The 14,518-nt window shown below is 41.5% G+C and overlaps 1 protein-coding gene across 2 annotated transcripts in view; it reads left to right on the top strand.

Moving 5' to 3' along the window:
• Window positions 1-14,518, top strand: part of LOC117234618 (cell adhesion molecule 3-like) — a 41,583-nt gene that overhangs the window by 15,190 nt on the left and 11,875 nt on the right. For both annotated transcript variants that reach the window (XM_033496013.1, XM_033496014.1), the window contains exons 2-3: window positions 299-507; window positions 9,541-9,676. In XM_033496013.1, coding sequence (XP_033351904.1) covers window positions 299-507; window positions 9,541-9,676 — 345 coding nt within the window. The remainder of the gene's footprint in view (window positions 1-298; window positions 508-9,540; window positions 9,677-14,518) is intronic.

The raw sequence follows: 14,518 nt of genomic DNA, 5'->3' as shown, positions 1-14,518 counted from the left end.
AACGCATCGCCGCGGTTCCTACAACCAACCACCTTCTTCTCCTTCTACTACATTCGTCCCTGCTCTCTTTCTTTTTTCTTGCCTCCTCTTTCCACCAAGAAAGTTCGAGAATACTATTCCAACTTGAACCCAGGTCTCGAGCTCATTAATTCTCGCTCGAGAGGGTCGACACCTTCTAGGATCGATGTCGTTGGTGCGAGAAGGAAACGGAACGCACCAACACTCTGCACGCTGTGCACGTACAATATCAAATACAAAACGACAGCTATGCTGTATACGTGTGAACCGTATGTTGCAGGAATTTGCTCCGGTTTGCGAGAGGTGCGCATCCAGATACCGACGGCCGTGAAGAAAGGTGACTCGGCGATACTCAACTGCTGGTATGACACCGAGGGGGATCTTTTATACGCCGTCAAGTGGTACAAAGGGGGTCAAGAGTTTTATCGCTATGCCCCGAACGAGATCCCGGTCGTCAAGACTTTCCCCATCGGCAACCTGACGGTGAAGGTGAGCATCGTGTTCTGTCTATGCATTTTCTTTCGCGCACTCGACCTCGTAGCCTGCGAGCCTATGCAGAGTCTGGAGGGTCGTCGATGCTCGATAGAGAGTGTCGGGTATCGCAATGACACCAGATTGTTATACAGGGTGCCCCAAAAATGAAAACATCACGAGGTTTCCAGAGTAACGACGAGTATCGTATTTCGTCTATTGCTCGTCTTCTTTTTCTCGTATGCTCGACCTCGTGGCCCGCGAGCCTACGCGAAGTCTACAGGACCGTCGACGTCGAACAGAGAGCGTACGAGGTATAAATCAGATTATTGCACGGCATGTCTGAGAAATGAAATCACCGCGTAGTTTCGACGTGTTCCATTTGTATTTCACCTTCCTCGTGGCATTTCGACCTCGTGGCACGACGATTGAAAGGGAGTCGATCCTTTAACGAAGAGTATGAACGACGATATCGGAACAACAAACAGCGTTATACGGAATATCCGAGAAACCATATCGCGATCAAGTTCGTCGATTGGTAATTTGGTCCTTGGCGTAGTACGCTGCGATTTTTCACGCGGCGGATAATGAAAAATTGGTAGATTTCGATCGCCAATATATTCATTTTTATGGTAAAGTATCGGTTACAGAGGATTCAGTGAATGAACATGGATATTTGAGATTCAGAGTGGCACGTGGAGATTTGTGTGGAGATTTGTAAGTGGTGCACGTGGCCAGAATGTATATATGTTGCACGCGTGAGACATTTAAAAACGCAGCATGATTGAGAATCGAGAGTATGACATACGAGTCGAGAATCGGAAATCGAGTTCACAGTTGTTTCGCTTGTTTTACTAGTAAATAATAGTAATAAATATTCTCTTCGTTGATAATATCCTTCTTAATTTCTCCAATGCTTAATTCCGTCATATTGCTTCTCACTCTGTATTCCTCTTAAGAATACTTCAACGATTACCGAACACAAATAGTAATCAACTATCGTTTCGAACAGAACAAACAACACGTCTCTGCCTCTCTGTAAAAATTGGAAACCTGCAATTAGTCAACGTTTCTTATAAAAAAATAACGTTTCATTTTCCACTCGTAATATAGCAAAATAATTCAATGTGATTTTTTTCTTTTTTTTTTTTTGAAATTAATAAAGTTGCTAATGTTATAGAGATATCGTATCAACGTCGACGCGTTAGATTAATATTTTAATACGTAGATAACGTTGTTGCTCCAGTACTGCGCTCTAAATATACGTTAACTTTAATCCTACCCCCTCACACCCACGAACCAAGGAAAAAATAATAAAAAGTAAAGCAAGGTAAAAGGCAGCTAGCTAGGGTCGAAGGGGACTGGTTATTAAGAAATTTATCGCAATGAAGGAAGGTTGGATGGAGGAATAACCAATCGTTGTAAAATACGATAGAAAGATATCATCGTCCTCTCTTCGACGAAACTTCGAGTCGCGTTGGTTTCTTAATGAGCGGAGGGAGGCAACGCCGTCAATTTCGTTGAAGGATTATTCCAATGTTCGTTTTTACGAGCGTGTCTCGGAATGAGCAAAAGGGTTCCTGGAGAATCGAGTATTATCGCGATCATGGCCAAAGATACCGTAAACACGGCTCGTTTTCTCGTGGATAACAAGGGTGCGTGACTCGTTAAAGGCCAAGCAGTGAAATAATGCGTAAAGGTTGCGCGAAGGCGACGTTACAAGTAAATTTTTCTAAACTTCTGTAAAAGTACCATTGAACTAGAAAAACAGATGCTTTATAATAAACTTGCTATATAAAACGTTCGTCCGATGTACGATTTAAAAGAGATGATAGTTTATCGTAGTACCATGTGGTTGTACGTTTCGTTGAATCTCAAGAAGGTTACGTCTGTACGTAAATGTCGAAGAATTCGAATCACGCTCGAGAAAGAAGATCTTCACCTTTAAACTCGATGCATAAAATAATACGTTGCCTTTCATTTTGATTTTTTCGGCAAACACGAATTTTATAGTTTCTCGTTGCTGGTTACAAACTGAATAGATTAACGTCGAATGTGACTTTTTTTTAACCCCGAGAGAAATATTCTGTTAACATACTCGTTAATTTTTAGCAGTGGCAAGTAGAAGGATATTAAAACGGCGGAATTGCTTTGGTCAAATGGTACGAGAAAATGGGAAATTCTATTCATTGGTCGGTGCTGATGCTGACGAAACTCGGGGCTGGTAGACGGCAGGATTAAAGAACGTTTCATAGACGTTCGATAGCTTAGAATATTCGGGCGATAAAGGGGGTGTTTTATGCGGTAACGCGTAAAACAGCGGCGAGCTGGAACCCTTTAGGAGAGGGACGGCGGCTTAATGGCAACCAGTGGTCTCATAATCGTCCGACTCGAATTTTAATCCCGTCAGGATATATTTTTTTCCCTCCATCTCGCCGCTGCTCTTCTCCTTTTCTTCGAAACCAGCGTCCGCCCGCGAAAGACTGATTAGATCTCCACTTTTCCATGAAACGGTGGAAAATTCGTTTTCGAACGTAAAACTAATCACGGGGAGCACAAATTTCCGTCTTTTTCTTTTCTTTTTCTTTTTTTTTTTTAGAGAGGGGGGACCGTACTTTGGAAAAGCGTTGGAGATTAAAAATTCTCTTTCACCAATTTCATACTTCAAAAGTGTATCTTTTATGAACTTTAATACAGCGAGTTCTAATTAGTCTTCGAAGAGTCGAAGAAGAAGCTAAAGTTCGAAAGAAAAAGTCTCTTTCGACTGAATTTATAGCGGAGATTGGTCGATGAAAGAGTGTCGTTTAAGGCGTTCGTCATCGACGTTTTGCATACGCTAACGTATTATCTTCACTGCAATTAGCTTATTTCAAATAAATGGACCAAACAGATGTTGATCAAACAGGAAACGATGCTTGTCTAATCGCTAACTAATCGAACTAATCGCAGTGACGTATTATAATTAAGACAACTAGATAGTTAATTTGCAACTCTCGTCACCGCAGCTCCAACGCTCTCTCGACAACGCAATTCGCACTCCTTCACTTCTCAATTCACAATCTGACTTGTTAACCCTTTAACCTACAACTACGGCCTACAACTACAACCTATGATCGGGCCAAACGTAAATATTACGGGCATATAATATAAATATATATGTCGAGTTGGCGTTAGACTTAGGGGCGTGTAACGTATCCTCATTAGGACAAGCCATCGTTGTCGTTCGATGGAGATTATATTTACAATTATACGTAGAAATGTCGATTTAACAGAGTTTGTCAATTAAACGTGGCGATTAGACACTCTCGATGTTAAAGACGACGTTTTTAGGTTCGATAACGAATCCACGGTGAACGGGAAAACTCTTTGTACAATTGAACCTATTTTGAAACACAAAGTGACGTTAGCTGTGACGCACGGGTTTTCCTACCGACCGACAAGACGATGTGCGTAAACTCTCCAAGGTGATCGCAAGAATAAAAGACCGATACGATCACGTTTGTCAATTGCATATTGACCGGAGATATCAGCAAAATTCCAGGCGCCGTTACCAGGCAGACCCGCGTAGAGCCGTCGTTGCTCCTGCCCGGGGCTCGTTTGTTAATCAGCGTGTGTCCCTCGATATTGGTACTTCTTCTGTTAGGTACAAACGTTCATCCCGTGACCGTGGCTACGTTCGGCGACCAATTGCGTCACCTCGAGCCCAAGCCCATTGTCGTAATCTCGGGCAAACGTAGTCAGATCGTATCGCAACGACTACTTCTTGGTTCTATCATTTAAGTACAGCTATAACAAATAGTTTAGACCAAAGTATCGGGGATCTTCCCAAAATTCCAAAAGGAAGGCCCGATGTCCCTACATCTTCGACATATAACGTAATATATAATAGCTTGTTTAGGTTTTCGGCCCAAAATTCTCGAACGTAAATTAACGTAGGTTAAGGGGTTAACTGACACTGGCTGTTAATTCGTTTTCATGCCTTAGCAACCCCTTGTCTTTTGTCTTAGCCTCGTGTCCCTTGTCTTAGCCCCACCGCGCACATGTTTCGCAACCGCTTGTTTATAATTCACCCACCGACACTCCCCAGGCCCCTCGTCCATGATACTACACTAATAATATATATTATAAAATATTGTGAACACGTATCACGAAATGGTACGATGAGAATAAAGTATCTGTGCAAGACTCGTGATACTAGATGCGATTCCTTGCGCAGAAACAGAGATTTGAAAGGAAGACTAGAATTGTAGAATAAAACTTTTCCGTGCCAAGCTTTGTTTTTCATTTGTATAGATGGAACAGAAGCACGTTTGTAAATACAAACGCGTGTAGGAGTATATTTGTCCATGGTGAAAAAGTCGCTTCACGATAAACGTACGCATGCTCGAAAAAGATTTCCAAGTGTTTGTTTTCGAAAATAAAGCCTTGCATGAAAAAGGTGCATCGTGAAATTTAAATTTCGCTTGAAGTAAAAAGTCTCCTCTTCTTCGCTCGTGCCGCGTACATTTTCTATTTTACAACTATACTAGCGCCGTAATAAAAATTAATGTCAAAAGTTAACGGAAAAATATAGAAAAATCTGAATTCTGTCATTCTGCAGAATTTCACGAATTTAATAGCGAAATATATCGCGATAACTTAATCACGATTCTATTTAAGTAGAAGTAAAAATGAATTTTCATAAGTCCAAAAATAAGAATCGAGATCCTGTCGTTCTATCAGATTTGTCGGATTTGACAGCTCTAATAATAAATATCGAACGAATTACAAAATGTTTGCACAAATAGCGCGTAACGTAGATGTCTAACGTTTCGCGATTCTCCATTTGCCTGGTCCGAATGAAAATTTTTCGTGGTTTTCTCGCCACGGCGAATTAACGTCGGAATTCCCTAGTTTCTTGACAGAAGTAGAATACCAAGTGGTAAGCGCAATTCCCACTGAGAGAGCAGCAAAGTTAATTTAATTTGTAGCGTTAATTTTCGTAGTCATCGTTTTCCGCCAAACGCGGAAATGAATATTTGACGATCGAGTGTATTCGTACAAGCTGGAACAAAAAGATGAAACACCTTTCATGCAAGCGTACATTACACTTCTTTAAAGTTAAATACGCGAGAGAAAAAAAAAAAAAGAAAAGAAAAGAAAAAAAAGGAAGATTGCATGGACTAACCACCGACGAGTTGGCATTCGTCCATTTGAAGATCGAATCAACCCTTATGAAATCTATCTATTTTCGCGAGTAGATAAAAATCGATGTAATTTTTTAAAATTGAAATAAAACCATCGGGGAAATTCAATCTTCCAACCTGTCAGTCTTCCACAAACAAGGGGGGTTGCCCTCGCCATTTCGAAACGGAAAAACGAATATTACTTCCCCTCAGTACCGTTTCAAACTTCCGAACAAACTATACGCCAGCTTACAACGGTTCCACTAACTGAACAAATACATTTTAATCCTCTGCAGCGTGCCGTGTAACGTAGAAGCTACACACTCGCGTGTCTGTATTTTTTAAAAATCTTTTATTTACTTTAACACCGCGCTACTATATTTTATTACGACACCTCCGCGCGTCAAGCTGGCCGTTAAGTGATTCCATAAGCAATATCGCGTTTACATGTGCGCGTCATTTCGAAAATCACGTACGAAAAGTGCAGTTCGCTTATTTTTTAGGCAAATAGTATATTATACGTTGCTTTATTTATTTATTTATTATTTTATTTATTTATTTATTTATTTATTTAGGACGATGTTTCGCCCTTCTGGCAAACTTTTTATTTTTACAAAATTTCTTCGAACGAAGGTTGTTAAGATTCTAGCGATTGATCGATTCGAGTTTCTCCGTTGTATTCATCCTCGACCATCCTTTGTATCAGTTCGATAACGTTACGTTTAACGAAAATAGGACAGCCCTCCACGCCACTTTGTTATTTGTCAACAAAGCGAGACAATGTTATTTCATTCTTTTTTTTTTTTTATTTGCAACGAAAGAATTTGCGCAATTTTTACCATTTTGTTCCACCGATTCTTTTACCACGCCGACATCGAGGGCAATTTATTTACCAAAGAACACGTTAGATTAAAAACATACTCTCCGTGGTATTTTATTACAAAGTATCCTCTAGAAACACCTCTAGTATCAAATTATCAACCCCCGTTGTCCCAGACCGAAATCTAAAGAAAGACGGTAATTAATTAAAGCGTGTTTTACGAGCAGGCAAAAATTGCCTATTACGAAGGTATAGTCATCGGCCCTGCGCACTCCTTTCGAAAGCCACGACGAATAGGTGCAGCAGCGAAAATGTCGCCACGCCATAAACACGCGGCTAGTCAGCGTCGGATTTTTTATCAGCTCCAGTAAATCCGAGGGAAACCGCGTTCGCCGATCCCATCGCCATTTACCTCGGGCGAATTGCCGCCGCGGGGACAAGCCTACGCGCGAATAAATCGCGAGGTGTCGCGAAATTTCGCGTAACCAGCCGTCGGAGCGCCGTTACGGAGTCGTAATGTTGCTCGTAAACTGCGCGAAAAGCCAACGTGCGGTCGGCGAGGGTGACATCGAGTGGCCCTCGCAATCGATATCGCAAGGAGGCGTTTGTACGGTCCGCCGAGCTCCACTCGTCTTCCTCGTCGTAGAAATGCTCTCGTGGCTCGATTCTGCGACGAAACAATGCGACGAGCTGACCATCACCCTTTGTCTTCCGGTCGATTGATCGATGCTCGCGCGGTCATTCTTCGATGTTCGTTTTTTTTTCTTCTTTGTCTCCCTCTCTCTCTCTCTCTGTCTCTTTTTTTGTTGTGTCGAGTTTTTTCCATGCCGTGGCACAGGTTGCTGGTGCATGGACAGGTAGAGTCATAAATCCTCGATTGTCAAAGCCGATTCATAGGCATCGAAGATGCAGGACTGGTCGTGACAAAGGACTAGTCACAGTGTAGGAACTTGAAACTTTTCCTCGTGCGCTGTTGGATGACGGATGGAGCGGTGACGTAGCATCGTGGTACGGATCAATCATTTGACAGCGTAATCGAACGACGAAGAATGCCGAACGATGCGGGAAATAATTGTTTCTTCGACGCGAAGATGTTGCGGATTTTCGATGGAAAATTTACGACCGGAAGAAACATGCGCGCTTTCAACTTTTTCCACGGAATAGATATCAATGTTTAAATATATGTCGGAGTCAGGTTGACATTTTGGAGCGTTCGATGAACCTTTACTTACTTTACCGTCGCGAACGTAGCTAATATTTATCAGTACGAATGTGGACGCTACAAGAGGCTATGAGTAATGGCAATCGGATGGTCTAGATGATGGTGACAACGAATTCAGGTTCGACGACGAATCCACGGTCCACGGGAGGACAAGTATCGACGTACTACTCGATTCGGGTAACTTCTCGATAACTCGATCGGCAATTCGTCCAACGACTAACTAACAAACTAACTCTCCCTTAATCCAAAAGAAACTTCCCTTATATATACTCCTGTCCCCGCTTCTCGGGTCGATCTTTGTTTTTAAGGAGAGCCATATAATCATTTCGTACCTCTGTCAGGTACACGTCCCTCCCGTGACCGTGGCTACGTCTAGCGACCCGCTATGTCACTTCGAGCGCGAACCCATCGTCGTAAAGTCAGATTGGAACATTAAGACTATTTCTTATTTTTACTACTTAAGCGCAGCTATAGTAAAAGTGTGGACTAGGGTATTGGGGTTTTGTCCCCATCTGTCCTTCCATCTCCGACGTATAAGTATCATCCAGAGGTGTGTGTGCGTGTGTGCGTGCGTGACAGATTGCTGGGATTCTCTCGTACTACGTTCGTTGCGTAGTTTATCGCTCTTAAATCGTCGCGTAGTTTCGAATCAAGCGATAAAACAAAAGATCGAACGATAGCGATGGAACGGCGATGATTCCTTCGTTGATATCGATTGAACGTAAAATTGGCATCGGTGTTTTCCTAAAAGGAGAAATAGATCGAAGAAAGCAAAGTTGTTCTGGAATATTCCGGTAAATGGCGGTGGACAATAGGCTTCATAAACGACAATGGAAACAAAAGACATTTGTCGTCATTGTTCCAGCTCTGTTGCGCACCTGCACCGACTTGTCCAAACGTGACAAATCCAAATGAATAGAAATCAAATGCTGACATATTTCGACCTTCGGAACGAACATGTCCGACGGACATTCGTTTAACGTTAACTTTGTGCAACTGATTCGAAACGATGTTTAACGCATCCGGTGACGTTGTACATTTTCCGTTTATCTTCGAGTCCTAGTTGTGCGCAACGTCCGCACGGATTAATTATTCGTCCGTGTCTTTTGTTTTCAACTTCTAATGGAAGTGAAATTGCGCTAAACAAACGCAGTAATTGCAGTACTATGCGAAAACCTTAAACCACTTACGGAACGGAAACGTTTTGTTTTTACGAATGAGCGTGAGGATCGTTTTAACGCTACAACTGGCACAGCGGCCAAAACGAACAATTTGTACTTTGTTAGGGAAATTTTACGAATATAATACAACTGCGTATTCTTCGAACGTTTGTCCCTGTCTCTAACTTGTGAAACCGCTTTTATACGAAAATCTTCAATCCCTGAAACTGAGAAAAAAGATCTTCCTTCTATCGGAATTAGCCCCTTTCAACTCGAAGAAGAATACATCTCCACGTTCTTCGCGCTATTTGCACCTTTATTCCCCGTTGCAAACAGAAACAGAGTCGCGATAACCAGAAGAGTTTCTAGTCTGGCTTGGACAAGAATACGTCTACGTATTTCAAAAGAAATAAAATCGAGATAACGGCAACGATGTCTAATCTACAAAAAAAAAAAAAAAAAAAAGAAAAAAATTCCCCCATCCACGAGAAAGCCTCAAAGATCTCGCGATACACCTAACGCATCTTCCTCCTGCGTCGTACATCGACGAGCTCCAAGAAAAAGAAGAAAATCCTCTGAAAAGACCTTGGAATAGAAAAGCGAATGGCAACTGCTCGCGAGGGTTAAGCGAAAGGAACGACCGTCACGATACACGTCTGACTACGACGATCCTGTCTGTTGCAGAAAAGCGAAAGCAACTCGACCCGGGTTGCCCTGACGAACCTGGAACTGGACGCAGCGGGCGTCTACAGTTGCGAAGTGTCCGCGGATGCTCCTTCGTTCCAGACGGCCTGCGTCCAAGGCACCATGAACATAGTCGGTAAGAGAACGTGTTTATTAACCCTCCGGTCAAAGACTCGAGCTGCTTTACTTTACGAGCCGCCATAAGCGGCACATAGAACCGAAAGGTTCGGTCGTGTGTACATATGTACACGTACACGTGTACATAGCCGAAGCTGTGTTGGCTTGCGAGCGCACTTTCGAACTGCGAATTAATGCCAGCCACCGGCTCGGTGGACTTAAAGGCTTACGCGAATCGCTGTGGACCGAGCCGAAGATAATACTGCGGGTACACGCGGCGGAATGAACGGGAATTAGGTGTCTTAGGCGCCCAGGGAACGAAGCCACCCCGGGGTTACGTTTTCCTACTCTTCTTTTTCAACCCTCTGCCCCTCGCTTCGCCCCCCTTTTCAAACTTGCTGCGCGATTCGCCACTGGCAGAGCGAGTTTACGCCGTCGTTCGTAAATACGAGCAACCTGTACGAAACCATACATCGGGGCTAAAATCGCGTACACCTTGTTTGTATCTTGTAACGAATTTTTATGCAAATTCGTACGGTTTTCAGAGTGTAATTAAAAACGTAGAAGCCCGGTAGAAGATTGTTTTGCACACGGAGTATAATGGGAAACATTATCGTACGGTTCGCTTTGATTATTTTACGCGTTGTTTTCGTATTGTGCGCATTCTCGGATCCTTTTGCCGTAATACCGTAGAAAAATCGCCAGTCCACGTTTACCAACTAATTAAGAGAAACAGGTCGTTCGACGATTCGACCTTTCGCCATACCGAGATCTACTTAAAGTTGCTCGAGACACATAGAATCTGCAGCGATTCGCTCTCTTTAGCTAACTCTATCTAACGCCTAAAGTCTTCGTACAGATTTCAAATCGGATAATAATCGTTAGAAACTGTAACAAGTTGTCAACCATTCGCTTCGTTCATTTCACTCGCTTCGTTTTTCGTCTCTTCTTGTTCCTTCTTTGGTAATTTTATTTTCTGCTAAGGATTTGACAAGAGAATTTCGGTATGTGGGCGGAGAACGTTTGTCAACACTTGGCAGCTCGTCGAGCGACAAATTGGAGAGCGCGGAGTAACGAAGTTTCAATCGCGAAAGGGTTGAACAGGCTCCTCCTGTGTATCGTGAGTGTCGCGAATGTAAATTTAAGGAGCGTTCCTTCGCTTTCGTTTGACGATACGTTTCGTATCGAGGCAAAAGGACGGTTTCGGTTATCATCTCGTGCCTCCGTCGAGTTGCTGGAAACGGAAACTTGTTAAATGATGTAATTAGGAGAGTAACAAGGGGAACATGTTTAATTTGTTTCCGAACAAATATTAAACGACTCGATTGCAGTTTAACCCTCCTGTTCTCGTAACTGAGATTGTCATATAATACAGGGAATGTTCATCATTTTTTACCCACATATGATGCTATATAAGTCAAAGGCTAGTTTAGAAAAATTTGTTTCGAAACGCTTACAGACTTCGAACTAGCTTCGAGCTTTTCAACTTTAATTTCGGAATGAGCACATAGTTATAAGCGTTAGATATAAGTTAGTAGTTAATTATTAGAAATGGAGCAAGCAAGGTACAATAGATAGGTATAGACAGTATATAATAATAGAGGTGCTAGAGTAGGAGAAGCATATGTGATGTAAGGGCGACGAAAGGTACGGACTAAGAATAAATAAAATAAATAAAATAACAACTTCAATTTCCATAACGCAAGATGTGATGCGCTATAAATTCGAGCAATTTTTATTCTTACATAGATAGACAGTGCAAGATTTTCAAAGAGTTTGGTTTCGTACAAACGAAAAATATTTGCCCCATGTTTATTAAAAATTTTATATTTTCTATCGTATTTCGTTATTGTGGAAAGCAACAAAGAAGCATAACTCGACGATAAAAAAGCGAACGAGGTAAAACAGCGACACGCTAAAATTACAATATCGGTATTGTATCAGTATGCAGCGTGTTCGCGTAATGAATATAAAAACTCAAATATCAAACAAATATTATTATAGTGAATTCTGTATGAATCTATCGTGTAGGATGTTAAAGCGTACGTGGTAGGAAAGAATTTCACACATTCGTGTGATTTTACAGTTATTTTTCAAGTTACAAACAATTTAATTTCCTATCAGTTTCGTACGGCGATGCAAATGTCGGATATATCATTTTTTAATTTACCTTTTCTCGAAACCGTAAGCGCGAGGTTGATCAAACGGGACAGAGAAACGTGAAAATACATTTTCTAAGAAAATAAATCGCTTCGGTAAAATCGATCGAAAGAGCGATGAAATTAATTATCCTATCGACGGTATGGTGAATCGACATATTGAAACAGGCGTTGAACCGATCATCTTCCACGCATTTTACGTTATGGAAATTAAAATTGAAAAGTTCGAAGCTTGTTCGAAGTGTGTGCGCGTCTCGAAAGAAATTTTTCTAAACTAGGTTGTAACTTTTTAATATTGCATCGGTATGGATAAAAATGATCAAAATTTCCTCTATTATATAATAATCTCGGTTACGAGAGCAGGAACCTGCCAATTTGCTCGTGTTACAACGACCAGATCGTGACGTTTCTCACGGAATCTTGAAAAATCAAGTTTCATTATTTTAAATCGTATATTACAAAGACGATTCCATAGATTTAAAGCGACGCATTAGGACGACGATACTTCTACGAACGTGAAAATAATTATTGAGAAAGAAAATGTTTCGTAACTTGCTGTGACGAATTACACGTTTCGTATACGTTGCCTGACCTAACACTACGTTAGCATATCGATATAGCTTGTGGAACAAATGAAAAGTGAAATACGCGTGAGAATCTGAGGGTCAGCAGAAGCGAAAGAAACTTTTTATTAAACATAGAGAAGTAAATCAGCGTTGTTAATCTCGACGTTCCATATTACCAGAGTATTTGGAAGGCCTTTCTTAATTGTTCGCGTGGAACAGAGTCAGACAACCGGAGTTATCATTTTGATGTATTAATTAATACGCAATTGTCGTTTGTTCGAATAGAATTACGGTATAACGAGCACTTTACGAGGTCGTTAAATTTCTCGTCTGCGTTAACCGGAAAATTGTAGGCCAGGGGAACATAGACGTCTCTAAATTGCGAGCAACGTAAGAGAGAAAGAGAAAGAGAGTTGCCGTATCGGAAAATATGATTAAGACACCGATAGAGGGTAAAAGTAACGTAGAACAGATCCGTTGTAAACGCGGTCCAAGGGCGGTGTGTAGGTTGATGCGAAATAAAGCTAATGAGCTGCAACGTTCTCTCCTCTGACTGAAGCTTAAGAGAGAAGAGAACGGTGCGTACTTTGCGAGAAGTTTGGCGTGCGCGGGCGCAAATTATCGAATTTTCATAAACCAATCTGTTTTTGATTCATTAACGAGAGATACGATGACGGTGGTTGGAAATACACGATCGACGATACGCGTTACGGTTCATAAGTATCCGAACATTTTCCTCGATTTTCAGTAGCAGCATTTAAATGTAAACAAAGTACGTAAATTAATAACGAATTAACGACCGCAAATAGTACTTGGTATCGTTTAATGGAATCAAGAGTCTATAAATTTCAATTATTCGCTGTAAGACGGGGCAACGAAATACGCGACTACTTAATGCACACAGATTCGCGATATTTGAGTTGGTTCTGACAATTTAACAAGAAAGAAACATCTTTCGGACAGAAGAGCATCGACGATAGTTTTCTCACTGCACGTTAGTTTCTAAAAATCATAAGACTTGGAATCTACGTGCTGATCGGAGGATAAAATTCTCTATCGAGAAATGCTGATTGCACAAGATAAAATGATCGTACTTCTACTTATAAAATTTTGCTGGAAACCTATAAGTATCGAGATACTTTTGAGCGGTAATGTACACAGTGCGTGTCTAAATTTCATCTTGTTACGAATCATTGAATTCCTTTCTACATAAATATCCACTTTCGCGAATATTTCTACATAAATATTCAATTTCAACGTCGCTCTCCAACCAATTTGTTTTATTCATTCGTACCTGCCGCGTTAACACAAACGGGACTCGAATCGAATTAACCGTGTTTTCCACGAAACGACACCGTCGCTTCGTCCGAATTACAATTATACGAACACTGCAAAAACACCGATCGTTTTGAATTTTGTCGCTGCCTGCACGCTGTTTCCCCAGTGAATCAGATTTCGTTGTCTCTGGCGAGAAATTTTTGTCGCGATCCTTTATTTCCGGCGATCTCGTGGTTGGTTAGAAAAGTTTCCCCGTATTATAGCGCGGTGAGTTTCGCGGAAAGGAATTTTTCGTACGAAACTCTCGAAACCGATATTTATATTCGGATTATTTTTATTAGAAAAGTATCGAAAAATTGGAAGTTTCCGAGAAACGAGATAAGATAAAGCGCGCTGCGCGAACAAACCGTTCTTCTTTCTATTCTTTTCATTTACTTTTACAGCCGCAAAATCATGTGGCGAATTTTCATGGAAAACAGACAGCGGTGGAAAAGAGACAGAGAACTATGAAATTTTCTTACGAGAGAAAAAGCTCCAGCTCCGATAGAATATATTCGCGTGTTCGAAACGGTTTAACGAGGATTACGAACGAATGCAGGGAGAACAAAATGCTTAGAATATTCCAAGTCGCGACAACGATGAAATCCTACGACCGTACTCTCTCGCCAGTCTTTTTTTTTTTTCAACTTTTAATAAGTCCCAAATTTCGAAGGAAGAACGACAATAAAAAGACCTTACGTATGCACACGGTAAGAGAAAACTTTTACATCAGAGCCGAGCATTGCTCGCTGGTCGGGGGAAGTTCCTCCGCGCTCTTCCCACGTTTCCTTCCTCGACGATCGCGAGGCTAGTGAATTC

The sequence above is a fragment of the Bombus vosnesenskii genome, unplaced genomic scaffold (assembly GCF_011952255.1).
Source record: "Bombus vosnesenskii isolate JDL3184/JDL3185 unplaced genomic scaffold, Bvos_JDL3184-5_v1.1 scf7180000013305, whole genome shotgun sequence".
NCBI lineage: Eukaryota > Metazoa > Arthropoda > Insecta > Hymenoptera > Apidae > Bombus > Bombus vosnesenskii.
The sequence above is the reverse complement of the archived record's forward strand: the minus strand, read 5'-3'. Positions and strand labels throughout refer to the sequence as shown.